This window comes from Loxodonta africana, chromosome 9 (genome assembly GCF_030014295.1).
Source record: "Loxodonta africana isolate mLoxAfr1 chromosome 9, mLoxAfr1.hap2, whole genome shotgun sequence".
NCBI lineage: Eukaryota > Metazoa > Chordata > Mammalia > Proboscidea > Elephantidae > Loxodonta > Loxodonta africana.
In genome coordinates, this window is record NC_087350.1 from 54,738,483 (window position 1) to 54,764,579 (window position 26,097).

General features: G+C 54.2%; 1 protein-coding gene across 3 annotated transcripts in view; it reads right to left on the reverse strand.

The window, feature by feature from the left end:
* Window positions 1–1,082: 1,082 nt before the first annotated feature.
* Window positions 1,083–26,097, reverse strand: part of DAB2IP (DAB2 interacting protein) — a 102,903-nt gene continuing 77,888 nt past the window's right edge. The window contains exons 5-15 of one of the 3 annotated variants that reach the window (XM_010587668.3): window positions 24,328–24,472; window positions 24,093–24,237; window positions 21,245–21,481; window positions 19,339–19,540; window positions 17,164–17,342; window positions 14,244–15,132; window positions 13,349–13,501; window positions 10,976–11,169; window positions 5,133–5,220; window positions 4,211–4,281; window positions 1,083–3,046 (exon numbers count right to left, since the gene is read on the reverse strand). In XM_010587668.3, the coding sequence (XP_010585970.1) occupies window positions 3,037–3,046; window positions 4,211–4,281; window positions 5,133–5,220; window positions 10,976–11,169; window positions 13,349–13,501; window positions 14,244–15,132; window positions 17,164–17,342; window positions 19,339–19,540; window positions 21,245–21,481; window positions 24,093–24,237; window positions 24,328–24,472 (2,313 nt within the window). In that variant the 3' untranslated portion in view covers window positions 1,083–3,036. Of the gene's footprint in view, window positions 4,282–5,132; window positions 5,221–10,975; window positions 11,170–13,348; window positions 13,502–14,243; window positions 15,133–17,163; window positions 17,343–19,338; window positions 19,541–21,244; window positions 21,482–24,092; window positions 24,238–24,327; window positions 24,473–26,097 lie in introns of all 3 variants that reach the window. The other 2 variants (XM_010587664.3, XM_010587667.3) reach the window with 2 other exon arrangements.

Genomic DNA, 26,097 nt, shown 5'->3' on the forward strand with positions numbered 1-26,097 from the left:
GGGAAGATCTGGAAACAGAACGGGGTGGGAGGACAGCATGTAGCCCCCGGCTCCCCCTACAGAAATGCCTGGGTTTGGTGTTGAGGCGGGACACTGAAGAGGAAGGCTGGAGCAGAGGCAGCCCACTCTGGCCCTCTGGCCAATGGCTCCTCTGTAGTACCATCCCCTCCCCATGAACCAGCCCTCCCATTGGCTGTAGGAACAAGCAGCAGCCTTGGACTTCTCTTCTGTAATGCTGGCTGTCTGGGCCCAGGCCCTGGCTGGACCAGAGAGGCAGCTGTGTAGGTGACAGGCCTGGACTCCACCTGGTGATTTGATGGGTATATATCTGTCCTCTACAGAACCTTGGTCCCCTTGTTCCTGAGTCTAGCTCCTGACGGTTTTGGCTGTGGCCGGGGGCCTGGACTTGCCCCCTCTGTATCAGGCTCTCCATGTATGACAAGAGAATGCACTGGTCCCTAGGGGTCACTGTGAGTTGAAGGATGGTGACTGGGACGTGCTGGGTAGGACTCCAAGGTTGCAAGGTGCTCCCTGTAGCAGTGCAGCTGAAGGGCCAGGAGCAGGTTTGTTGGGTCCAGCTGGGAGGAACCCCATGAGGTGAAAGCTTGGGTATTGTCCATCTCAGCATGGCTTGCTGGTGACCTGGACCAACTCTTCTCCCCTCCGGCTTCCTCCCTACTAGACTGGACTTCAGTGGCTGTGAAAGCTCTTAGAGCAGAGCCCTCCAGGGGCTGGTGTCTGGTCTGCTGGGAATGTGAAGAGGCTGCTGGGCTCTGGGAGGCCTCTGACCAACAGGGTGCTACCATCTCCCAGCATGCAGTGGCATGGGGCCTTTAGGAGATCATCTGCTCCAGCCCCTCCTTGCCTTAATGGGGAGACCTCAACCCAGGGAGGAGGACAGGGGCACCCTAGATCACCTGGTGAGCCGGTCTGAGCAGGGACCACCATCACAGCAGCGGCTTCAGGAGTCCCCAGAATGAAGCATGCGCCAGGGTCCCTTCAGTAAAGCATGGACTCAGGCTCCCCGCCCCCACCAAATAACCTCAGACACAGCTGAACAGAGAGGCGAGTCAGGCTTAAAATAGCTAAATAAATCTTTAATATTTCTAATTGCAAATGTACAGAAATTGCACAGCCACACAGAGTCTTAGAACACCAACAACTTTCTCTGTACATTATTACATAGGTAAGTCACAGCTGGAGGGAGGCACTCCAGCCAAAACTCCAGCTTTTGCATTTTTTCCTTTTCACATACTTACAAAAGGGGGAGATGGGGTGTGGTGGGGGGCACGGTTGGCTTTGTGGCTGGGTGTGTAAAAAGAGAGGGGCTGTTCCCTGGTCGGGCTGGCTGGCAGATGGGTGGACTGTGAGAACAGATGTGTACCTCATGGTGGATGCTCTGGAGAGTGGGGATGTGAGGGGGCTCTCTGGCCTGACTTCCCCACCCCCCTTTCTAGGCAGTCGGAGAAATAGTCTTCACTTATATAAAGTTTGGCAGTTTCCTTGACCCTGAACATAGAAGTTAAGCACGAAAAGTCAGGCTTGTCTGTGTTGGCAGGGGAGGGAGGGACCAAACATCTGCCAACAGAGCCTGAGGCCACGACCCAGCTGGTCTTCCCAGAGCAGGGGCTGCCCTTCCTCCACTCCCTTCCCTCCAGGCCTCTAGCAACTTCTGCACTGGTGGCAAGCTGGGCCCCCCTGGGGAGAGGGGTCTCTGCCCCCTGGTGTCAGCCAACCTTGCCAGCCCACAGAGCAAATGGCTCCGTCAGTCTACACCCAGACAGCACGAGGCAAAGCCAACACATAAATGCCATAGGCGGGAAAATACACAATACCCAAATCCCACAGCTCATCCTCCTGCCCAATACTGTTCTCTAGATTAAAAAATAAAATAAAAACCATCAGGGAGCAGCAGTCCCGGCCAGCCCTCAGCAGCACCAGGACTCAAGTACTATGTACAACCATTAGGTGAATAGTTACATTACAGTCAAACACCAAGAACATTTACAAAAATCGTCAGACTTGCAAGTAAGATAAAAATCTGTGAAGAGTCTGTACAGTTTTACAGTTTTTGCACTAGGTAAGTAAGGCTCTCAGCCTGAGAGCTCACAACCACACCAAGAGCGACCAGCACTGGCCACAGCAGCTGCATCCTGCCCGTCAGGCTCTGGGAGCCTCCCCCCTCTGTATTGCTAAGAGGTGCTCAGTCCGAGGTCGCTTGCATCCCTGGAGTTGGGCCCTGCCTGTGTGGCCGCCCTGGTCTGAAACACGCAGGCGCGAGGGTGTGGACGGGTGAGTAGGGCAGTCAGGGTGGTTGAGCCTCAGCCCCACCTCCTTCCTTCCTGAGGCCTGTGCCCCTCAGTGCCCCCTCCCCACCCCCAGCATGTGTCTCTGGCCTTCACTGGCATCATGAGTTACAGCTACAAGCTCCTTCCCAGAGCAGCCACTTATCACCTCCATGAGCCTAGAATGGTGTTACAGGGCAGGTCTGGGCCACCCTTTTTGGTGAGGACTCTGGGGCAGCCCTGGCTCTGCCCAGTCACAGAGGCAGGAGTGGGACGAGCACCTCTTTGCAAGGGATACCCCACTGTCCTGAGGCTGGGGGCCAGAAATCGCAGCTCCTGCAGTCCCAGCTTGCCCAGCCTGGCTCTGGCCACCTTGGCTGTCATCTAAGGCCAAGGCTTGAATATGTAGGGGGTGGGAACAGGCAGGGATCAAGACCCAAGCTCCTGCCCACTTATGTCCCACAAGAGAGGGGGCTGACAGATAGGCTACAGATCAGCCTAGAGCTGAGGAAACCAGCCGAGGCTGTGGGTATGCCCCTCCCCCTAGGATCTGCAACGCCTGGGTCCTTGGCTGGGGGCCCAGGAGGGTGAGGAGGAGGCTGGCCGCACACACGGGGCCTGGTGCAGGCCGCTGCTGTCTTGGAGAGGGAGCAAGTCTACCATCCTCCAGGGCCGCTATTTCCCATGCAGTGCACACGCTCAATTTAAAAGGCCCCTGTGTTCCAGCAAGCGAGCAAGCGGGCTTTTGTTTCTAATGCATACTGTGAAAGGAAAGAAAATCACAGTTATCCACCTTCTCAGGGCCTGCGGGCAGTAGAATTTTTTTAACTATCAATCAGAGGAAAGATCACCTTTTCTCAGGGTGAGCACCAGCAGGCCACTCCCTACAGGGCCATGGTGCTGCAGATGCACTGGGCCCCCAGGGGAGGGGCAGGCATCGCACACGGGCCATCTGGGCCAACGCTGCCCAGACCTTTGGCTTTTGAGAGTCCCAGAGCTTCAGCCCAGGGCTGTGTGGCAAGTGTGGGAGGCTCTGGATTGTCCCCACAGGTACGAGAGCCACAATCCTCACTGGGTCCATCTGGCAACACAACTAAGGAAAGGGCAGGTGGCAGGAGGTGGGGAAGGAGTGTGCAGGGTGGCGGTGTGGGGACAGGTGTGTGGGGGTGAGTTCTCGGCCCCTCACAGCCGGGAGGGCCCAACAGGCTGCATGCAGAGGCAGGTTGTTAGGTGGAGGTGGGCACGCGGCCATGGAACGCCGGCAGCTCTGGGGCTCTCCCCACAATCTCCCTGCCTGTTCACTGGCCTGTCGGCTCCCAGAACCTGAGGGCACTGGGCCACAGGGCGGAGGCCTGGCTGCCAAGCCATCTTGGGCGCCCCCAGGAGCAGGCCCCAGCTCGGTAATCCTCCCACCTCTCCAGGCAGTGGCCCCCTGCAGAGGGCCTGGGGTACATGCACTTGGCCAGGTCAAGGAGGGAAGGTGACACACACCAAATTTAATAACCAACAAAGACATGTGTTTGGCAGGTCTTCCACCCCCATGGCTGCCCCGCTCCCCAGCGTGCAGTCTCTCCCGCCTGCACCCAAACGCGCTTTTCAGGCCAGAAGAGGAGGGGAGGGCTATGAGCCGCCTCCCGCTGCATCAGTCTCACGCTGCGCCCTCTGCGGCCCGATCCTGGACAGCGGGTGGAGGGGAGGTGAGCCTCAGCCTCCCGAGCCCGTGCTAGGGCTGCCATGGTGTGGGGGGCGCTCCTCCCCAGGCTGAGACCCTGCCCACGGCACCACAGTCCTCCCTCTCCTTGGGCAGGCTCCTCCCGCCTCGGGCAGGTTAACAATTGCTGCTGTTTCTGAATTCGCCGTTCTCAGTAATCTGCAATTTGGTGGGGTTGGTAGGGGAGATGCCGTTACGGGCTTGCATGCTGTACCTCTCTTTCAGTTGTGTCAGCGCGCTCATGAGGCGGGCGTTGGCAGCATCCAGTGAGGCGATGCGCTTCTCCTGTGGGCAAAGAAGGCATGAGTGGGGGCGCGGGGTGGGCTGCTGGGCCAAAAGAGGACTCTTTCTGGGTACCTGGAAGAGACCCAGAGAGGACCAAGAGAGGACCATGCGCGAAGGCAGGGAAGGCATCCAGGATGAGGGGCAGCACGCATGAGGGGAGAGGCCAGCAGAGATGAAGACCTCCACTGCAGCTTGCTTCCTAGTGGGGTCACCAGGCTCTACTTGGGGCCAGGGCCACCACTCATCGCCAAACAGGCAGTTCTAGTCATATCTATAGCCTCCTGAAACCTGAGAGCAGGCACCCCACTCACGTATGTGTGTATCTGCAGGTGTGTGCTAATGTGGGGGGCACAGAGGTCACCACTCCCAGCCATCTGTGCAGTTTACGGTCCTGAGTGAGGCCTGGCCCTGGTCCCAGGCGAGTCAGAGGACAGGGACGCCGGCCTGACTAGGGACCAGAAAACCTTACATGTTTCCACTCTCAAGGCAGTTCGGAAGCCACAGCTCTGAGCAAGAGCCCACTGCTCCCTCTGTCCAGCCTGCCACCACTGCCCACCCCCAGCAGCCCCCTCTCAACAGTATCTACCTTTCGGTCAGAGCTCCTGGTGAAAGGCAAAGCTTGCCACATGCCCCACCAGGGGAGGTCACCCTCTCCTTTCACAGCCCGTCCTAGTGAGCGTGTAGCCCACTGAGACCCAAAGGTCTGACTTCTCAGGGCTGGAGATCCTGGTCTCTCATTCCTCCTTAGCTTTTGCAGTGGATTCTCACTGAGGGTGTGGAGAAACCAGTTACCCCCTCCTCATCCCAGGTCTTCTAACGCCTGTAGCCAACTGAAGGGCCAAAGCCCCCACCTGGGCATCGATGATCTTCTGTTTGGAGTCTACAGCTGCTTGCATCTCTGCGTGGTCTTTCTTTAGCTCCTCCTCCACCGACATCAACCTGCAGCCAGACACAGAGACAGTCAGGCTGGCACTTGAGGAAGAAGGCATGGAGGGTGGAGTGGGGCCTTGTGGAAGCAACCCCATCATGCCTGCATAAAGGACACACTAGGAGGACCCCTCCTGGAGCCACAGATGCACCTCCCATTCTTGTCAGGGGCAGAGGCCCTCCGGCTGCCAGCAGCCCAGCAATGGACATGGGCTTGGTCTGCTCCTTCCTTGGCCTCTATACTCCATCCTTCCCTAGAGGCTATTCCCAAATCCCCAGACACTCCTGATGTTCCTCCAGGAGCCAGGTGGGTGGGAATGAGCATTAGATCCTCATAAATACCCATTAGTAGAGCAGGGCAGGTGGTGCTATGTCACAGGACCCAGGTGGGCAAATGAAAGCCCTGAAACCTCTAGGGCTTTCTCTCTCTACCCACCCACCCACTCCATATTCATTGAGCGTATGTGGGGCTCTGTGCTGGGCACCAGAGGTGCTGAGATGAGTGGAGTGTAATCCTTCCCCTCAGGAGATCACATGAAGGAGGAAACAGATATGCAGATGAGTAACTGCCCCTGCACAGCTGCAGCTGTGCCAGAAGGAAGACTAGGGCCATGGGAACAGAGAACAGGAAGTAGCTATCTTTCCTGGAGGGTGGGGTAGGGGCTTCAAACATTAGAACTGGACGTCTGAAGTACAAGCAAGTATCTGCAGGTGGGGCAACGAGCAGAGAGGCTGGGAAGAACACCACCTGCAAGAGCTCAGATGTAAAGCAAGTTTTGATCTGTCACTGGCTGTTCCCTTGCCAACCCTCCCTGGACTTTATCTTCCTTGTCTCTGCTCACTGTCAACCATCCTACCTTGCAACTCTCTTCTTTCAGCTTCCAGACTCTACACTCCCCAGGTTGCCTCCCACCTCTCAGGCCACTGCTCTGCAGATGCCCTGTCCACCTCTGGAACACTAAGGCTCCACAGGGCTCTGGCCTCAGCCCACCATCCTTCTTGCTCGACACATTCTTCTCAGAAGAGCTTAACTACTCCCAAGGCTTCAGTTTCTGCTCTATGCTGACAGCTTCTCCAGCCCAGGGCAGTCCCCTAATGACTGAGCAAGTTCTTAGCCCCCTGCATAGCAGGTGAGTGGAAGGGGTTTAACAATGGGAGGGCAGGTACTGCAAAGAGCTGTTGTGAGAAGTTGACAGGAGGAAGGGGTGTGGGGCCATGCCAAGATGGGTTCCTTGCTACAGGAAGGTAAGACATTGAGAAAAGCCTCTAAGAAGTAGGAGAAGGGGTGACAGATGGTAACAATCAGAAGGGAAATTACATTAGAGGGAGAGACTTCTGCTTTTGACTATGATGGAATAACAAGGACTGGATGTACTGGTAATTCCTACCTTAAAAAAAGACAAATTAGAAGACCAGATAAAATATATGAAACAAAGGCTTTCAGACACTGAACAGTGGGCAGGGCAGTGATTCCTGAAGGGAAAAGGAACAAGGTGAGCCCTAGAGTGCTCCACGCACTGCCTAGAGAGTTTCCAGGCCAAGCAAAGGGAGTGGGAACCTACACAGAGCCTTGTAGTCTTACTGAGCTGAGGGGAAACAACGAGGCCATGGAGTCCATGTGAGGCAGAGTGCCAAAGAGGAGGAAGCCACACAGAGAGGAACTCCACTTATCTCTCAAGGGGTCCGTTTGAGTCTTTGACCAAGTACTGACCTGCCCATGTGTGTGAGGGAATTACCAAAGTTGGGAAAGAACCACTGGAAAGGAGTACACAAAACAATCCTCAGGAATAGTTCACACTCCCTCCAGCTAACACACAAAGCATCAAACAGAATCCTCAGAAGGAAATTGCTTCAAAATGATTCCGAGTAACCACTTCATATTCCAGAATAAAGCCCCAAAATATTTAAAGGAACGCAAAACATCCAGCACCCAACTATGTCAAATTCAGTGTCTGGCATCCAAACAAAAACTACCAATCAATAAAAGCAAACTCAGAAATGTCACAGGTGAAAGAATTAGTTGGCAAAGACATAAAACAACTACTATAAATATATTCCAATATCCCATATGTTCAAGAGGAAACCCTGGTAGCATAGTGGTTAAGAGCTATGGCTGCTAACCAAAAGGTCGGCAGTTTGAATCCACCAGGCACTCCTTGGAAACCATATGGGGCAGTTCTACTCTGTCCTATAGGATCGCTATGAGTCAGAATTGACTCGACGGCAGTGGGTTTTTTTTTTATATGTTCAAGAACATAGAGGAACGCACAAGCACAATGAGAAGAGAAATGAAAGGAATTTTAAAGACCCAAACTAAAATTCTAGAGGTGAAAAATACTGTATCTGAAAAGAAAAAAACACTGGATAGGATTAATAGATTAGATCCTGAAGAAGAAATGATCAGTCAACCTGAAGACACAGTAATAGAAATTATCTAAAAATTTGAACAGAGGAAAAAGAAAAACAAAGAACAGAGCATCAGGGAGATGTGGGACAATACAAAGCCACCTAACATACTAACATATGTATGATGGGCATCCCAGAAGGAGAGATGGGGGCAGGCAGAAAAAATACCCAAAATAGTGGCTAAAAATTTCCAAATTTGCTAAAAACTTTAAACCCACAAATCTAAGAGCTCAACTAGCCCCAAGAAACATGACAAAAAATCCACACCAAGGCATAATTAAACTCAAATGAAAATCAGTGATAAAGAAAATCTTAAAAACAGCCAGTGAAAAAAGACTCGGAAGAACAAGAATGACAAATGCCCTGTCACTACATCCTGGAGGAGAGGGTCACATTCAGCCAGCCCTTTTGTGCTTTTGTAAGTAGTCATACCACACAAATGGTTTTGCTGTAACAGCAGAGTTAAATAGTTACAACAGAGACCATAAGGTCTGCAAAGCCTAAAATATTTACTATCTGCTCCTTTACAGTTTGCAATCCCTGCCCTGGAGCAACCAACAAACAGATACAGCTAAGCCAATAAAGGAGACAAAATGGAATCATCAAAAATACTCCAAAAGTAGCATCTGGGGTCTTAAAAGCCTGTGAGTAGCCATCTAAGATGCTCCACTGGTCTCAAGGGAGAATGAAGACAACTAAAGATACAAGGAAAAGATTAGTCCAAAGGATTAATGGACCACAACTATCACAGCCTCCATCAGATCGAGTCCAGTACATCTAGATGGTGCCTGGCTACCACCAACTGCTCCGATGGGAATCACAATAGAGGGTCCAGGACAGAGCCGGAGAAAAATGTAGGACAAAATTCTAACTCACAAAAAAAGACCAGACTTACTGGCCTGACAGAAACTAAAGAAACCCTGAGAGTATGGTCCCTGGACACCCTTTTAGCTCAATATTGAAGTCACTCCTGAGGTTCACCCTTCATCCAAAGATTAGATAGGCCCATAAAACAAAAAGAGGCACACCTGTCCAGGAGCAAGGACAAGAAGGCAGAAGGGGACAGTGTTGACATGTTGTAAGGTTGTTAACCAATGTCATAAAACAATACATGTACTAACTAATGAGAAGCTAGTTTGTTCGGTAAATCTTCATGTAAAGCACAAAAATAAATGAATAAATCCAGTCCCTCTCCCCCACCAAAAATACTCCAAAATACGCCAGGAAAAAAGGAATAAAGAACCCATAAACCCCAAACCCATTGCCATCGAGTCGATTCCGACTCACAGCGACCCTATAGGACAAAGCAGAACTGCCCCATAGAGTTTCCAAGGAGCACCTGGTGGATTCAAACTGCCGACTTTTGGTTAGCAGCCATAGCACTTAACCACCCTGCCACCAGGGTTTCCAATAGAAAACAAATAGCAAAAAAAAAAAGATTTAAATGTAGTTACATCAATACTTACACTGTATATAAATGACCTAAATACTCCAATTAAAAGGTAAAAAACAATCAGATTAGATAAAAAGCAAGACTCAATAATAAGCTGTCTACAAAAAAAACCCACTTTATATGTACTAAGACATAGATGAGTTAAGAATATAAGGATAGAAAAAAAGATTACCATGCTAACACTAATCAACACTTTATATGTATAAAGACATAGATGAGTTAAGAATATAAGGATGGAAAAAAGATATACCATGCTAACACTAATCAAAAGAAAGTTGGGCTGGCTATATTAATATCAAAATAGATTTCAGAGCAAGGAATATTATCAGGGACAAAAAAGGTCATTTTATAATGATAAAGGGGTCAGTTCATCAAGAGTACATAACATTCCTAAATATGTGTACACCTAAAAATAGTTTTAGTGTACATAAAGCAAAAATCAATAAAGTGAAAGGAGAAATAGCCAAATACATAATTATGCTTAGAGATTTTAATACTCTTTTCTCAATAATTGACAGAACAAGTAGACAGAAAAATCAGTAAGTATACAGAAGACTCGAAACAGTATCAACCAAATTGACCTAATCGCCATTTCTATTAGGGAGGAAATATACAGGATTGGTTAATAGAAATAAATGTGTTAAGCCACTGATTTCAGGAGAGCCTGTACCTCTCAGAGAATAGACAAAATGCGGAGGGGGTGGTTAGACTGAAAAGTATTTCCATTCTTGGAACCACAAACATGATGTGAGCTAAAGGCACAGCTGGAGGTCAAGTGAACAGTGGGTTTCTGGTCACCTGATTATAGGCCCTATGCTTATGTTAACTACTGAACAATGAACAAAGCTACGGGTAAATGAAGCAAACAGTCATTAGGAGTGGAGAATCAGGTGGTGTAAAGAGGAGGAATTTGGGAAGAGGTTATGCAGTAGACAAAGGATGAAGCCAAGAGGGGGAACTTTCTGGCTACTGCACACCTGCTAAATGCTAAATCTGTCCTGATGATGGGGTCTTTGAGTGTGCAAATAAATAAGTTGGTACATCCACACTGTCTCTCTTCTTGTACCTGGTATTACTGCCACAAGAAAGTAAACCCAAATTGGAACCCTGTGGGTTGGCAGAGGATGCCACACCTTGATTGCACTCTCTGCACCCCATAGATGCCAAGGCAAGTTTGCCCACCTACCCACAGGGAGAGAGGTAGAGAGAGGAGACAACAAAGGACCTGACAAAAGATAAGCCCCTAATAATGATAAGAATTAGCATTAAAACTAATGGTCCCCCCTCCCCCCTCCCCCACAAATCTTCCCTAGAAAACCTGCAGGCACCTTCACACCCTCTACATCCAGAACCAACATCGTCATCCCTCTCCCTCTCACCCAAAATGCTCCTCCTTCAGAGTTCCCCATCACAGTAGTTGGCACCATTATACACCCAGATAGATGTTCTCGGTAGAAAGCTGGGGCTTATACTGTCTCCTTCCTCTCCCTCACCTCCCATCTCCATTCACCTGCTGAATATAACTGACACTCATTCCCATCTTTCCTGCTCCAAATCAGGTCCATTGTCTTTCCTGCCACTCCCAATCTAGCTTCTAAAGTCCCCTAGAGGGCTTAGGAAGACACTCCTTCCCGGGGCCACATCTTCATTGAGCAGGCCTTGGCTGCCAGGTCCAGCCTGGCTCCTGCCACATCCATCAAAGGACATTGCACCATGTGGCGTGCCCCACACTCTTAGCTCCCCCTGCCCTCCAGGCCTGTGCACATGCTGTCCCCACTGCCTGGGGCACTCTCCCCTCCTCTCTCCACACCGGGCTCATCTTTAGTAGATCAGCCCCTCCTCTGGATTAAGGGCCCCTCTATGCTCCCCACAGGTCCACGCACAGAGCAGGACAGGCCGCGCCCTCACCTGCTGATGATGCCCTTCATCTGGATGTCCTTGTCCTCCTGCTGCCGCCGCAGCCGCTCCTCACCCTCCTCCAGCCGCGCCTGGTACTCCAGCACCAACTTCTGCGTCGTCTCCTCCTGGCACTTGAATAGGGTCTCATACTCCTCCAGCTTCTTGGTGGAGATTCGCAATTTGTCCTGCAGCACTGCAAGGTCCTGCCAGGAGGGCAGCGTGCCGCGGGCACAGTACCCAGGACAGAGAGAGCACAGTCTCATTAGCCCAAGCCAGGACACCAAGTGTGTGGGAGAACAATTCAGAATGCCCCAGTGGCTGCAATCCCAGCCTGTTTCATGGCGGTGAAGGGAATGCCCAAGGAGCCAGCTAAGGAGAAACTCAAAGCCTTATCCCCGCATCAGGGGATCCTGCCACTCCAAGCCCTTACCCCCAGCCTGACCTTTATGGAATAGGGAGGGTAAATACTCAAACCCAAATTTTGGGAGGTATAAGGCTTTGAACTTTTTCTGAAAGACTTATTTTTAAAAACCCTTGGCTATACTAAGGACTTCTGACAGTGCTCTGAGAGATGGAGGCTCTATAGAAGGGGAAACTGAGGCCCAGAAGGTGAGGTGACCAGGTCACGTGGAGACTGACTGACCAGTGGGATAAGATACTCCAGCCTCTACCTGATCCCAAAGCCAGGGCAGTGGTGATGGGGGTGGGGAAAGGGGGAGAGAAAGAGACAGAGAGGTTATAGCCAAGGTGGTGCCTGGCTTTCAGGACACAACACGGGCATTAGCTTTTGGGGAAGATGAGCAGCAGGTGGGAAGCTGTGAGGGCTAGACAGAGGAGCAAGGAAGGCCAACACTGGAATCAAGAGGGACCAGGGCTGGCAGCGGGAGAATACATGGGTCGAGGGAGACCAGAAGAGCCTCTCCTTGTGTCCTGGGCAATAAGACCTCAATGCATTCATCAGCTAGGGGCTGCTCAAAGGCCTGCAGGCAGCAAATCCATATTCAGAGATTGGAAAGAAACCCTAGCCCCACTGCACATCTACCCCTGGAACAAAGCTGGACCCAGAGGAGCACCCTGGCCCCATTCCAGGTCTTCTGGTTCAGGGTGCCAGAGAGGGGAGGGGAGGGTCCTCCCTGATAGATGAAGACTAGGTCTGTGGGGAGCTCAAGGGAACAAAGGCCTCCTGGATTTGCTGGAAGGGTTAGCAGCAAAGAGGGTGTGAGAAGCAGGCAGCTCATTCAGCCTAGGAACAGGAAAAGGGGACACTACAGCCACTGCTTGGCCCTTGAAGTCATTCAGCAATCCCTGCGATTCACAGATGGGAATCTGAGGAACAGAGCCTGGCCCTAGGTTCACACAGGGAGCCTGGAGTGAGGCTGGGCCTCCCAGCTACCCAGTCACACTCCTGCTGCTCTTGGAGCACTGTGCCCCATGTCTCCTGGTCCCCTTCAGGTAATCATGGTGAAAGCATGTGGATGCAGCGGACCAAGGGGATGGCAGAGAGGGGCGGGATGTGGCATGAAGATGGGCCTCGCTCTGGTCCAGTGGGGGAGGGAGGTCTGCCACCCTGACCCCCATGCCCTTGCTTAAGAGCTGCCGTCCTGGGGGCCTTGTACCATGTCCTTGTCTACCTGAGCCTTGGCTTCCAGGGGGAAGTGGGAACTGGCTGGGGGGGCCCAGGACATCTGCTACAGCAAGGGTGAAAATTTCTGAGTCTCGTTGGAGGCACCCGCTGCCCCATCAAGTAGTAGGTATCGGGGAGGGGAGCGGTGGAGTTTGGGTTTCTTAGAAGAAATATTTCCTCCCAGGGGAAGAAAACATCTCAGTGGCAATGTAAGTCCCACCCCCGGCCCTGGTAACTCTGCTGTTTCTTTCCCGGGCCCTGGCTGAGACCTAGACTGGAACAAGCCAGGCCTGGTACAGGCACAAACCCTCAGGAAAGGAGAAGAAATCTGTGTGTATGTGTGGCCTGGGGGTGGGGTCAGGGGGAGGGTACTGGTTGGGGCTGCCTCCCCAGCTGTCTAGAGCACCCATCCTCTGCCTCCTCAATGCATGAGGCTCCACTCAAGGGTCTCCGTGCACCAGTGTGGTACCTGAGCCTCCTAGCCCCAGGATTCTCAGCAGCTCTGTGGGGCCCCCCAGGTCTGATCACCAGGTCCCAGGAATCTGGATGTAGTAAAAGATCCTGATGTTTGGCCTGTCAAGAAGACCTCAGATCTAGGGTTCCACTGATTCCTTAGTCCTCAACCCCTTTTTGAGGAGGGGCTGGGTATTTGCAGCAAGCAGCAGCACCCCCTTTTCAAGGCTCTCAGGAAGACAATCCTGCCAGCTGCTGTAGGAGGCAGCCCCACCCTGTCCCGAACTGCCAGGGTCCAGCTTTACCTTTTCTGCTTGGCTGAGCTCCTCCTTACTCCTTAGCCTATCCCTGTGGGGGGGGTCTGGGCCCAGGCCCTCGTCTTCTAACAACTGCGCGTTCATGGTCAAGAGCCAAGCAGCCGTGCGGTCCAGGGCATTGGGGCTCACAGGTGAAGGGCCCTACAATGAAACACAGCTGTGAAGGACTGGAGGGAGACAAAGGGGGGTGGCGGGTGGGCAGGGAGCAGCCCCGTGGGAGCCACAGGGCCAAGTGGCTCAGAGGCATGGCGGAAAGGGAGGGAACCCACAGCTGACCCCAGAGAATCTCGTCTGCTAGATGGTAGCCAGAGGCAGAGTCCAGGGGCCTGATGGCCTGAGCACCACACTCTGCTGCTAAGGAGGTACAAGAAGTCCTGCCACCACAGGGTGTACGTATACCAACCAAAGGTTTAGACAGCACTAGGCTGGGCGTTCAACCAGACGCACGTCCACCCCACATACTGGGTACAGCCCTTTGGTGACACCCATCCTCCCTGGGCAGCTGCCCCTAGGAAGCCAGCTCAGCCAGCAAAGGCATTCTGGAGGCGGGTGTAGGAACAGGCTCAACTACTGCTCTGGGTAGGGGCTTCCACAGGCCTGGAACTGGCGATGGTGGGCTCTCTTTCTCCCTGACCCCAGCCTGCACTTGGGGGGACTGGCAGAAGGGCCTGGAGTTCCCTAAAGCTGCATGTTCCTGGTACAATGATAGAGGCATGGGCCAGTGGGGCCCGGGGCGGTGGGGCAGTGTGTGTGGCAGGCTGTGGATGGGGCTGAATGCAGCAGCACTGAGCATGGGATGTGTGCAGGTGGAGGTGAAATGCCGAGTGAGACAGAGCATGACACGGGTGTGATGGCCCAGCCCGCCCCAACCAGCACCACTGACCTGCTTGTGCACTGCACGAGGCTTCAGCTCTGGGCTGTCGCCCTTGGAGGAGGAGGACTGCTGCCGCAGACGGGCCCCGGGCCCGGCCCAGTCAGGTGAGGCTGATGCCAGGGTTCCGCTTGAGGGCCGTGAGTACTGCAGGGTGCTCAGCAGAGTGGGCGGGGTCCGGCCACGGGGCACAGGGGGTGGCGGAGGGGGCGGAGGGGGCGGCTGGTCAATCCTCCGCTGGGGGCCGGCACTGTTCTGCCTCGGCACGGTGGGCTGACTGCCTTTTTCAGTTATCGACATCTGCCGCCGCGCCAGCTCACCGGGCCGCCGCGCCAGCTCCTCGGCAGCGGTGCTGCAACTTCCCAGCTTGGCAGCAGCTGCCAACTCCTCGCTATTGCTGTGAGAGCTCAGGGAGCTGTGGCCCTCAGAGCCCGAGTCGCCAAGGCCGCGGGGCGACAGCGGCAGGCCAGCTGCCATCTGGTAGACAGGGTTCTGGAAGGAGAGCGGTGCCAACAGCTGGGGCCGGCCAGGAGCACCCTCTGAGGTGCCGGGTGTGGTCGGTGTCTGGCCTGCCCGCCGCACGGTGGCCAGTCCTGCCAGGTTCACTGGGGCTGCCCGGGCCGGCCACCCAGCCACCAGCTGAGTTGCAGGCACCTGCCCGTCAGTGGTGAGGGTGTCGGGGCCAGCTGGGGAGCCCGCCTCCCCATCCAGTGTGCGGGCATCTTGGAGGTCCACCATGGACAGGCTCTTGCCACCGTTGGCCATCTGAAGATCAGGCTCGTTGGCTTCTGAGTAACTCGAGCTGCGAGCAGGCGAGGGCTGGACCCCGGAGGACCTTGTGACAAAAAACAAGTCCTTGTTTTCGGGGGTTGGAGACGGTAACCGGGTGAAATCTATCAGACTGCAGGGAGACAAGCACACACAGGGAAAGAAGGGGGAAAAGAAGAACTGTGAATGCAGCCAAGGCGGGTCGAAACCGAGTGCACCCGCCAACCTGCCGGGGCCTGGCGACCTGAGCCAGGGCCAGGGGAGGAGAGAGGAAGGCAGGAGAGGAGAGGGGCTAGGGCAGCAAAAGTGGCAGAGTTATAGAACCAGTGGCCAGTTGTAAAACCAAATCACAGCCAGGGAGCTGATCCTGGCAGAAACGGGCATGGGGGCTGAGTGGTCAGATTGCTCCTCCAGGGCAGAACCCCTATTCTAGGGGCCAGGGCTGCTAGTTCCAGGCCAGGCTGCCTAGCAGGCCCTTTCCCGGCTCAGCTGCATGTTAGAACAATGCGTGCTGGGCCCTGAAGTATTCTGGAAAACTCCCCTTAGCGAAACAGAAACGTACAACTCAGAAGCTCTCTGCTATCCAAGGGTCCTGTGCTGAGAATGCTGACTTCAAAGTCATTGGGTTCCCTCTCCTTCTTCCTCCTAAATGAGACTGTTAACCAGAGCGGGGGCCTGGTGAAGCCTCCCCCTGCCAGACCTCCTGCTGCCACTCCCTGGATTGATTGGCAGGCGGGGGCTGGTGTTCCTGCCAAAAACAGAGATCTGAGGAGGCACCTTTCAGGGCATGGCTCAGGGGGAAGGGCCTGCAACCTGCAGTAGAGGGCACGAGTTCCCTCCCTTGGTACTCCATACTCCACCGGCCTCCTCCTCACTCTACACTGGTCTCCCAGCCTCGCCTTGCCCTTCCGTGGAAGCCAGCTCCTTGCAAGCAGGCCCAACTGTGGTGGGGGCCAGTTGGGCTGTGAAGGGAGGAATGCAGAGTCAACAGGGCTCTGAGTGGGCTGGAGGCAGCTAGGACGGAGGGCTTAACAAGGGGCTTAGAATCATGAGCCTGAGCTGGCTTAGCCTGAGATGGAGAAAAGAGCCAAGCTCCAAAGGTTGGGACTTAGATGGGGCAAGCTGCAGGCGGTTGGGGCCACAGCACTTCTGGGCTGGGAAGAGCTGGGCCAGGGTAGGAAGACAGGGAGCCCACACCACACGACCAGGTCTAGTCTCCTCAGGTCCACAAAATGTGTTGTCCGCACCTGAACTCTGGCTTCCCAATCTGCCTCACTTGGCAGGTCATAAGAATGGATGCCCACACCAAGACTAAGAAGGACCTGGGTACTGGCCTCCTCCTTGGCCTTCTGTCTGGGGCACCAAACACCTGACATTTTTTATCTCAATGCTCTCCAGTATTTAAAACTGCAGCCGCCACCATCTTAGACTGAGTCCAAACTCCTGCCTCTGCTGTCCCGGCCTGACCCCTCACAGCCGTTCTAAGAAGGGCCCTGAAAGGGATGGGGAGCGAACAAGGGGAGCTTAAATAGCTTCACATACACTCCAAGTTTTTTTGTTTTTTTAAAGAAACGTCCCCATTTTGACTTAAACATTTCAGACCATTTTGCCTCCTACTCTACTGTGTGTGTTTCATTTACATTGAATACATTGCTGCTCCACAGTGCTGTGCCCACGGGCTGCAGGTGACAGGGTGGAGCTGGGTCTCCTGGCATCTATGTTCTCTGGGAATCCCAGCCCCAAAGCCTGGCTGAGTCACCTGAGCTTCTATGTATATGCCCCTGAGCTCTACTTTTGGAGATTCTGATTCAAGCCCAGGGTAGAGTGGAGAGTATTTTTAACAAGCGCCTGGGAGATGTGGAAATGCTGCCAGGTTTGGGACCAGTGATTGTTTTTCAGGATGTCATCTTTCTCCAGACCTTTGCTTGTGTTAGCACTTCTACCTAGATGGCCTTCTCCCAAAAGGCTCAAAATTTTAGCTCCATCTCTTCCAGGAGGCCTTCCTTGATTCTCCTAAGAGCCTGCACAATGCATCTGAGTCTCAACCAGGCTTGTTTACAGACACCTGCTAAAGCATTCTCCTCCCCAAGCTGAGACTGCAGACAGGCTGTGCCTTGTCTGCACATCCATCTCCACGATGCACGGCATGCCTGGCAGCTCTTACCCAGAGAGATCGTTCTCGATCACCATCTTCTGCAACCCAGCCGAGATGCTGCTGCTGCCGGAGCCAGGCGTGGAGGCCAGGTCGTTGGTCCCTGTTAGCTGCCCGCTGGCTGGGGTGCTCAGTGCTGTGTGGACGTCCCTCAGGATCCGAGGCAGGGGCCCCAGTTTGGACACAATGCTCTGCAAAGACACAACAAGAGGCAGATGTGACCTGCTGGGGCTGCTCAGAGAGGTCAAGCGTGCTGCAGCTACTGGGGAGCCTGCAAGGGTCAGTCGGCTGGGAAGCTTGTCAGAAATGCAGATCCAGCAGGTCTGGGAGGGGGCGGAATGCCCAGGATCTACAAATCTACATTTTTTACCTGCTTCCCAGATACTTCCGGGGCAGGGGTGCGAGGCCCACAGGGAGAAACACCCGTCTAGTGCAAGCCTCTTGACCTAAGCCATCATACCCTGGGCTCCTCTGCCCCAGTGTCCTCGTGGAGAAAAAAGCCCACGTGGAAGCCCAGATTTTCCCACACCAGCACGGCCCCATCCAAGAGGCTTCTGTGACAGCCCTCCTTCTCCTACTCCACAGGGTGGGCCTCCCTCCGAGAGGGTCCAGGCACAGAGGGGCACCACTAGCTGCCTGCTGGACAAAACCATAAATGGATGAGCAGGCAGGAGGCAGCACTGGCCCACCTGGACCTCACTGTCAAAGTTTTGTTTGACGGTGCTGAGGCTTCCAGGGTGTGGGGCCAAGCCTGGGGAGGGGGCCTCTGCCCTCAACTGCTTACATGGAAGACTGTGTGCAAAAAGAAAGTGTGAAAACTTGTGTAGCCCAAAGCACACACTTGAGAGACAAACAGCTTGATTTCAAATCCTCGCTGTGCCACTCCCAGCTGAAGACGCTGATCATCTTCCTTCCTTCCTACTTGGTTGCGCAGACTCATAGGGCACATTCACTGTCCTGCCTCAGGGGTGTACCTGCACCAGGCTCAGTAAGTGCTGGTTTCAGCAGCAGTGCAGGGGCTGGACGGAGGGAGGGGCTGGGCCTTCATTTCCATTTCCTCTCATGTGTCTCTTGCACCCAAAGGGCAGTGGATATAAACGAACGAAAATGATTCTGTTTGATTGCAACAGCGTCTGCTTTTAGTGAGAAGCTGGGACTAACCTAGAGTCCACCAAGAGGGGTTGGTGACACAAGCTGTGTGCTTACACAACGGGGCAGCCTGTGAAAGGCCACACATCGGTGACGCAGTGTGTGCTGATGTGGAAAGATGTCCACAATCGAGTGAGAAATGCATACTGCAGTGGACACAGTAGGTTCTCACTTTAAAACAAACAAGAGAAAGGAAAGAACCACATTGTGCCAGTGTGTAAGTTTTACACACGCACAGGGTGTATCTAGAAGGCTGTGTTCCGAGTGGTCACTTCTAGGGACTGGGACCAGGATGAGGGGAAGGCCTCTCAGTCCTGCTAGAGCATTATTTATTTTTGTAAGGTGGTCTCTCTGAGTCCTGGAAAGTAAGAGATATGTTGGCAGTGGCTCCTGACAGGCCCAGTTCTGGTTGTCCAGAACATGCCCGCTGTGGGGACTAGGGCTGCCACTGGCCAGTGGGAACCCAAGCCAGGGCAGGCCCGCTCCCGGTGATTGCAGCAATGCTAGGGGTGTCTAGAGAATACCTTGTCAACCAAAGGTTAAGGGCAATTCCTACCTGACATGCAGAGGTGTGGCTTTTTCAGAGTCTACCTTTTTCTTATCAGTGGCCTCAAAATCCAGAACAATATTTTAGGTGAAGCAGCTTAAGAACCCAGTCTGATCACATTCCTCAAATGCACTCAGGAAGGGAGCATGCCTTCACATGTGGAATTCTGTCCACTGGATGCTGCATACGAGGCACAGCCTGAAGCCCCAGTACCTAGAGAGGGGCGACCCTGCAGGTGCTGGCAAGTGAACCACCTTGGTACTGCTGGGAACACGGCACCCGCTCACACAGAAGATGGAGTCCAGAGCCCTATGTATCTGACAAAGCCTGAATTACAGCCATGGGCTCCAGACACCCAGGCAGGACTCCTGATCCACGTCACACAGGGCAGACCCATATGCCCTCTATGGTGACTCTGGATGGAGGACACCTGAACTCTGTGGCCTCTGACCCCACCCTCTGCCTCATCCCTGCACCCCTTCGCCAGGCACCTGCTCCAGCTGGCTGACAGCCTCCCAAAGCAGCGAGTGCAGGCTGGACAGCTCGCGGCCCAGGTCGATGTAGCCCTCGAAGCCAGCTGTGTTGGAGATGGTCTCAGGGTTGGAGATCTCCAATAGGAAGCGCTGCATGTTGGTCCACTCGTGTTCCAGGAACTGGTTCATGAACGACATGTACTCCTCTTTGCTGCCAAACCTGGTAAGAGGGAGTAAGGGGTGAGCACCTGGGCCCCAGGCCCTGCCAGGAGCTGCCCTTCTCTGATACCTCTCCAACCTCCTCCCAAACTGCTCTGGCCCAAGTCACCAGGCCCTCCTTCCTCATGGCCAAGTTCATGGACCCCCTTCCAGACCTTTTCTCACAGGATCTGGATTGTTCCACACCCACCTCTCCACCATGCACTGCCAGTCACAGCCCCCCTTCCTCTTTTTCTCCAAGTTTCAAGAGGCTTGTGTGCAAATAATTCTCAACTCTAGACCCGGCCCAGGTCTCTCTGCTGGGCTGTCAGATGTGGACATCCACAGGCGCTTCCCTGGGAGTCCCACCTACCCAACCCCAACACAGACACATGTATCTGAAGTCATTGCTGTCACCCAAAGCCCATGCCCTCCCTTCCGGGCTCCCTTTCCCAAGTGGAGACACCACTACCACCCAGATACTTGAGCCAGAAGCCCAACAGTCAAGCTCTCCCTTTCCCTCCAACCAGCAAGGCCTGCTGGCTGTCCCTATTCACCCCATGACCTTGTCCTGTGTGGTCCACTGCCTTCTCTACTGCCCCCACCAAACCATCCCCAGGCTTTTGCCATTTTTGCCTGAACCATGACTATACTCTCCCCGCCCGGGTCTCCTGGCTGCCAGCCGTGCTCCCTCCAACCTATTCTCCCCACTGCCATCAGGACCACCTTTCCAGGATCCAGTGTAGACGAGGCCATCTGCCCCTTATGTAAAACCCCTTGGTGGCTCCAGCTGCCCTGTCTGGCCTTCAAGTCCCTGTTACCTTCTTCAGTTTCCTCTCTTACTCCTCCTGGCCTGGAATTTAATGTCCAGGGATGCCACTGTACTGCGTTACTCTACGCACAGGCTGCCCTTCCCTGGCACATCTGCCTCCACTTCCCTTGTCTGACAGCCTGGCCAATGACATGCAGCTGGGGAAACACCTCTTCCAGGAAGCAGGTTTCCTCTCCCAACAAGCTTCGAGCCCTCCTCAGACATGTGCACGTCTGCCACTGCTCTGTTTATTCTGCATCTGCCTCCCCTGCTGGAGGGCTGAGCTTGGGAGGGCTAGGACCAGCTCTGATCTGATTCATCTCAGTCCCATCAGAGCCCAGCACAGTGAGGGTCCCAGAGTGGGGCTCAATACGCTTAGTGAGTGAACAGCTCACTAGACGATCCAGTCAGCTCACTCCCTCTAAGGAAGCAACCACAAACAAAGACATGCTTGACAGCATTAAGCAAAGACAATCTGAAACCACCTGAGTGCCCAACCGCAGGGGATTGGTTAAATAAATACGGGCCAGTCCCTTTGAGGGAATATTCATCATTCGTTTTAAAATGAGGTTTATGAATGCTGAAGGACAGAGGAGAATTCTTATGAAAAAATGTTAATTCAAAAAAAAAAAAGGAAGGAAAAACTATCTACTTTGAAAAGGAAGGACTCATCAAAATGGCACAGCTTTGCCTGGAGAGACCGCGGGTGATGGGGACTTTCTGTGTTGTACTTCCTAAATCATCTATGGACTTCCAACAGGAAAAGGATGGGCATGGAGATTTTATTTTGAAAATGAGGGAGGGGAAGGAAAGAGAACGACAAGAGATAAAAGCTGGGCTTGCAACACCCCAGTGGCCTGGCCGGTGACTCCAGCTTCCAGCTCTGACTCTGATCATTAAGGAAGCAACACTTACTTGGCAAAGTTGGCCAGGTTCTGGGTAACCTTGGCGATGAGGGTGAGGGTGCGGGCAGTACGGTCATCGGGGTACTCCTGTAGCAGGTTGAAGAGTGAGGGCGACATGATGGCCGGGCACAGGAAGCGCAAAAACAGAGAGGCGCTGATGAGGCGTTCGCTGATGTCTGGCCGGCCACGGCTGCTGCACTCCTGCCTCCATGAGGCAAACACCTCCTTCAGCTCCCGAGGGAAGACGCTATGTAGGGACAGACAAAGGGGCGCCTCGTTGTCAAGCAGGGGCTGAGTTGTGCACCAAACCAAAGCCCAATTCCAGCGCCAGCTCTGCCTCCCAACAGCTGTGTTCCTCGGCCAAAGGGCAGAACTCTTGGGAGGGTTGACAGGACAGGGCAAGTAGAGCATTCTGCACGGTGCCAGCATGGAGGCAGAGCTCAGGAGTGGAAGAAGCAGGGAGACCTATGTCCAGCCTGGGCCACAAGCTCTCACTGAAGGCCCAATGAATGGACAGGAGATGAAGGAGGAGGTCAGAGGAGCTGGCCCTCTGTCCTAACCAGGATCAACAGCACAGCCTGCACTAGAATCACCTCTCCAGCTCCTGGTCTGGGCCCGTCCACCTTACCCAGGGCTTCCCTCCCCAAGACCTCTGACTTGTCTCTCAGCCCTCCACCCCAAAGAGCAGACATCTAGCAGACCAAGAGGCCTACTATCTCTTGGGTTTCCATCACTGGCCTCTGAGACTCATTCATTCCCTTTGCTCAAACGATGTTACAGGAATCTGAAGTTTTTGGCAGAGCTCAGAATAATCAAGAAGATTGGAATACCCTTAACCACAGGGTGAAGAGACAGCTCTCCATTTTATAGACAGGGAAATGGCAGTGGTAACCTACCAGGGGGCAGAGCTGGCCTTAGAACACAGGATTCCTGGCTCCCAGGCCAACCTCACCTGGCCAATATTTAAGTGGCTTTCTCATCTTTTACCCTGAAAGATGTGCCTCCCACCCTGGCGTAAGCCAGACCCCAGTACTCTCTGAATCCAGCCTGTGCCTGACTCTGTCACTAGGTCATGATGATCTGACAAAGACCTTGTCCCTCCCTGGGCTGCAGTGCCCTCACCCTTAAACTAGAACAAGACCTGCCAAACCCATGGAGTCATCTTAAGGCTGAGACCTCAAGGCCAAAAGAGGGCTTGGTCAACTCCAAATGCTTTTCCCCAGCAGGTCCAGCAGCCAGTCCATAGGCTCTCCTGCGATGAATGCTGGATAAACCAACAAGGCAATGATGAGAGGGAGTGAGGGGCAACCTTTGGCCTGGGCCCTCCTAGTGTCCTGCACGAGGCATTGTCTGGAACAAAGAGGTGCCTCTGTGCTGCTGACAAACACGAGAAAGAGGAAATGGAAAATCATTCACGGATATGTTTTCACTGTGTCCGTGGCCCCTCCTGGGGACATGGGACAGAGGGTGAAAGCCCTGCCCAGCCCAGGGTGGAAACTGTGTTCCCAGGGAGTTCAAGGCTCTCTGGTTGCCCCTCTACCCTGGGCCCAGAGATCTGGAAAGTTGCACAATTTCTGGCCCAGCCCAAAAGGTGCCACACCCTACTGGCACTGGCCACCCCCTCCTCACCTGGCAGGCCTGTCTCTGCCTTTCGCTCACCAGTGTGGCCAGCCTGAGCTGGTGCTCACCCTGCCTGGGGTGCGCCCAGTGTGTGCAGGAACCAGACTCGGAGCCAGCACCATCCCACTCCACTGGGATCAGGGATGAGTGCCCAGGAGAGGTGAGCCAACCCCTGACATTAAGAAGGGCCTCAGAGGTGAGCCAGGTGTAAGATCTTAAAGCAGGCAGGGCAGGAATGTGGAGATCAAGGTGTAGGGTAAGAGAAAAAGAAGCCAAAGCAAAGCAAAGAGATGAGGTATGGCTGGGGGAAGGGAGGAGTCGTGTCAGGAGGGGGGTTGAAGAGAGGGTGGGAGTGGAGGAACCAAAGCCCTAAGCTGGAGCAGAGACTAAGGATAAAAGCTGGGACAATAACCCACTGCCCAGGTGGGCAATGCGGCCCTCTGGAGGACAATCAGGCTGCACTTGGCAGCATCAGCCAGCCAGTCATCAGAGACACACCACCCCCAGCAGCAAGCAGGTGCCTGGGGAGTTGGACTCCTGGCAAGTTTCCTAGGGATGATTCCGGCCCTGATCACGGTTCTGTAAGTACAGCCCACTCTGCACAGCCCTCTTCCTTCCTGGGCTCAGCAGAAGCCTGCAGACCCTCCTTCTATTTAAAGCCCAATCCTTCCTTCTCTTCATTCTTTACAGCCCCACCAGGAGGCCTGCCTGGTGTTCAGGCACCCACACGCACCCATGCTGGGCCTGATCACAAGTCTGTGGCGTCAGCACCATAACTCCTATGGACAGACAAGGTAGCCCAGGTTTTGCTGTCCACCCGAGGCAGGGCCTGTCAGCCTCACCCACTGCTGCAGCCCCAGCACAGAGTGTGCTCTGATAAATATGCACAGACTGACTGCACAACCAGGTTCTTCCTGCTATAACACTGTAAAAGCCACGTTGTGCATACATTCTGGAGCATTCCCCTACATCTGAGAGCCCGTGAAGGACCAGAACCACTCAGTGGGGTGAGGCAGAGGAGTCTAGTTGCAGTGCCACCACCCTGAAGCTGTGTGCGGCTGCAACCTGTAACTACCCTCCCTCACCAAGTGCTGGTCGGGTCCAGCACAGCACCTGGCACACCACAGGTATCCTGACATAAAAGGACTGAGCTTAGGTGTTGGGGTGGGAAGCCCTGGGCAACTAAGCCCAAGAAGTGAAGCACAAGGCCCCCATGGGGCCATGGGGACAGCACTGACCAGTAGGAGTTGATGATCTTGCAGAAGGCCAGTTCACAGCACATCTTGAGGTTGCCCTGGTGCTCAGGGAGGTCAGCGGCTGAACACTTGCTTGGGTCCACTTCGCAGTTCTCATCCGACTCATACAGCGCTTTGATGAACTCACCTGTGGCCAGGGTGGGCAGGGAGGGGCAACATGAGGTCCTGGGGATCCTGCCCTGCCCTCTTCCCACCCACTGGCCTGCACCCTCCCTACCTAGTGCATCCTGCAAGTACTTCTGGCCCACCAGCTTGAGGTACTCTTCGATGGCCTTGGTGGCCAGCGTGTTCTCCCGGAAGATGAGGTGCTCATTATCCCCACAGCGGTCCACCTCCGACATCATCAGGTCCGTGAGAAAGTCCTGGGGAGGTGGGAGAGTGGGGAAAGCGGGACCTGAGCCGGCCTGGCAGGTAGGACCCTAGAATTCTGGACCTGCTCCCTGGTCAGAGGAGAAGCCCTTACTCCTCGAGGCTGCTCCATTGCCAGGCTACTGGTGACCTAGCGAGAAACAGATGCAATGCCCACCCTCAGAGGCTGCCAGGGAATGAGGGTGGTGCCTAGAGTTGGCTGACATCAGAGCTGGACCCAAGGGCAGGGGAGGTAGGCCTGCACCAGAGTATAGGACATGGCCCACGAGCTCCACCATCACAATCAGACCAGCTGGGCTCAACTCCCTGCTCAGCCCTGACCAGGCCTGGCTGGGTGACCACACAGAACTCCCCTCGCCCCCACCACCATCAGGGCCACAGGCTAGACGGGGCTGCTGTTTCTCCACGGTACAAATAGCTGTCATGATTTACATGCTACTTTGATGGGATCCCCAACACTGAGATACAGGACATATTCTGTTCAGCCCACAGGGAAGGACCAGGGAGAGGCAGAGGCTGTCCAGCTGCCTGGGAGGTGGTAAGCTACCTGTGCTTAGATAGGTGAAAGTGGGAACCAATGTCCACTCATAGGTACCCTGGTGTGGGACTCGAAACGGCTGTGATGCCAGTGGCCACTGGGCAAACCCAGCGCAGCAGCCCCTCACTGCTGTGGGTTCCAGATGTCCTTGGAGGGCAGCTGCTAAACTGCTGTACCCACCAGGCCCCACTGTGCCTGTCATGGGAAAACCCTAGGGAGGGAGACTGAGCCCACACCCTCCTGACGCTGGAGTGCTGTCAAATGAACCCGCTGCACCCACTCAGCCAGCAACTCCCTCCGTTGGAGTCCTGGCCTCCTCACACCCACATCCAACCTTATGATCTGGGGAAAAGGCAGAAGGAAAGAAGATGGGCAGAGAGACAGAGACTCAGGGGAGGGTGACAGTGAGGGCAGGACCACCCAGCATGGAGCCTGCCAGGTCGTAAACATGGGGCAGGGTGTCTAGTGCTCAGGAAATCCCTCACTCTGATATGCACAACCGGGGCACTCTGAAATCTCAAGTGGCTCTTGAAATACAGAATTGAGCTACAGGCCCAGGAGTCCTGGCTGACCAATGCAGGGGCAAGAGGGGCTGGGGAAGCAGGTGTTGGGCTCCCCTGGGGATCACGAGGCCTAAGGACCACTTTCTAACCTACAGACTGGCCTCTAGGAGCCCATTCCTGAACACACTGAGGTAGCGGCTAGTACTTCATCTCACTCCCTAACCTTCACACTGGCTCCTGCTCAGGCCTACTTCCTGAGCTTCCCAGTGCTGGGAAGAGAAACTCCTAAGAGCAAGGACCCAATGAGGGGAAAGTAAGGCACAGAACAAGACGACGACTTGTCCAAGGCCATACAGCTACCAGGGCTGGATCTGGTCCAAGTCTCTTGCTTCCCAGGCCCCAGTTTCTCCCACTGCACAGAGGGGATTTGGGAATGGCAAAGGAGAAATCTCTTCAAGTCCTAGGACAGAATTCTGAAAAGCCACCTACCAGGAGAGGGGCCTGCGGAAAAGGTAGGAAGGTATCGAGATGCCCACATGACTGGCCCCAGACCAGAGGGAGAGGCATAGCCTTCACC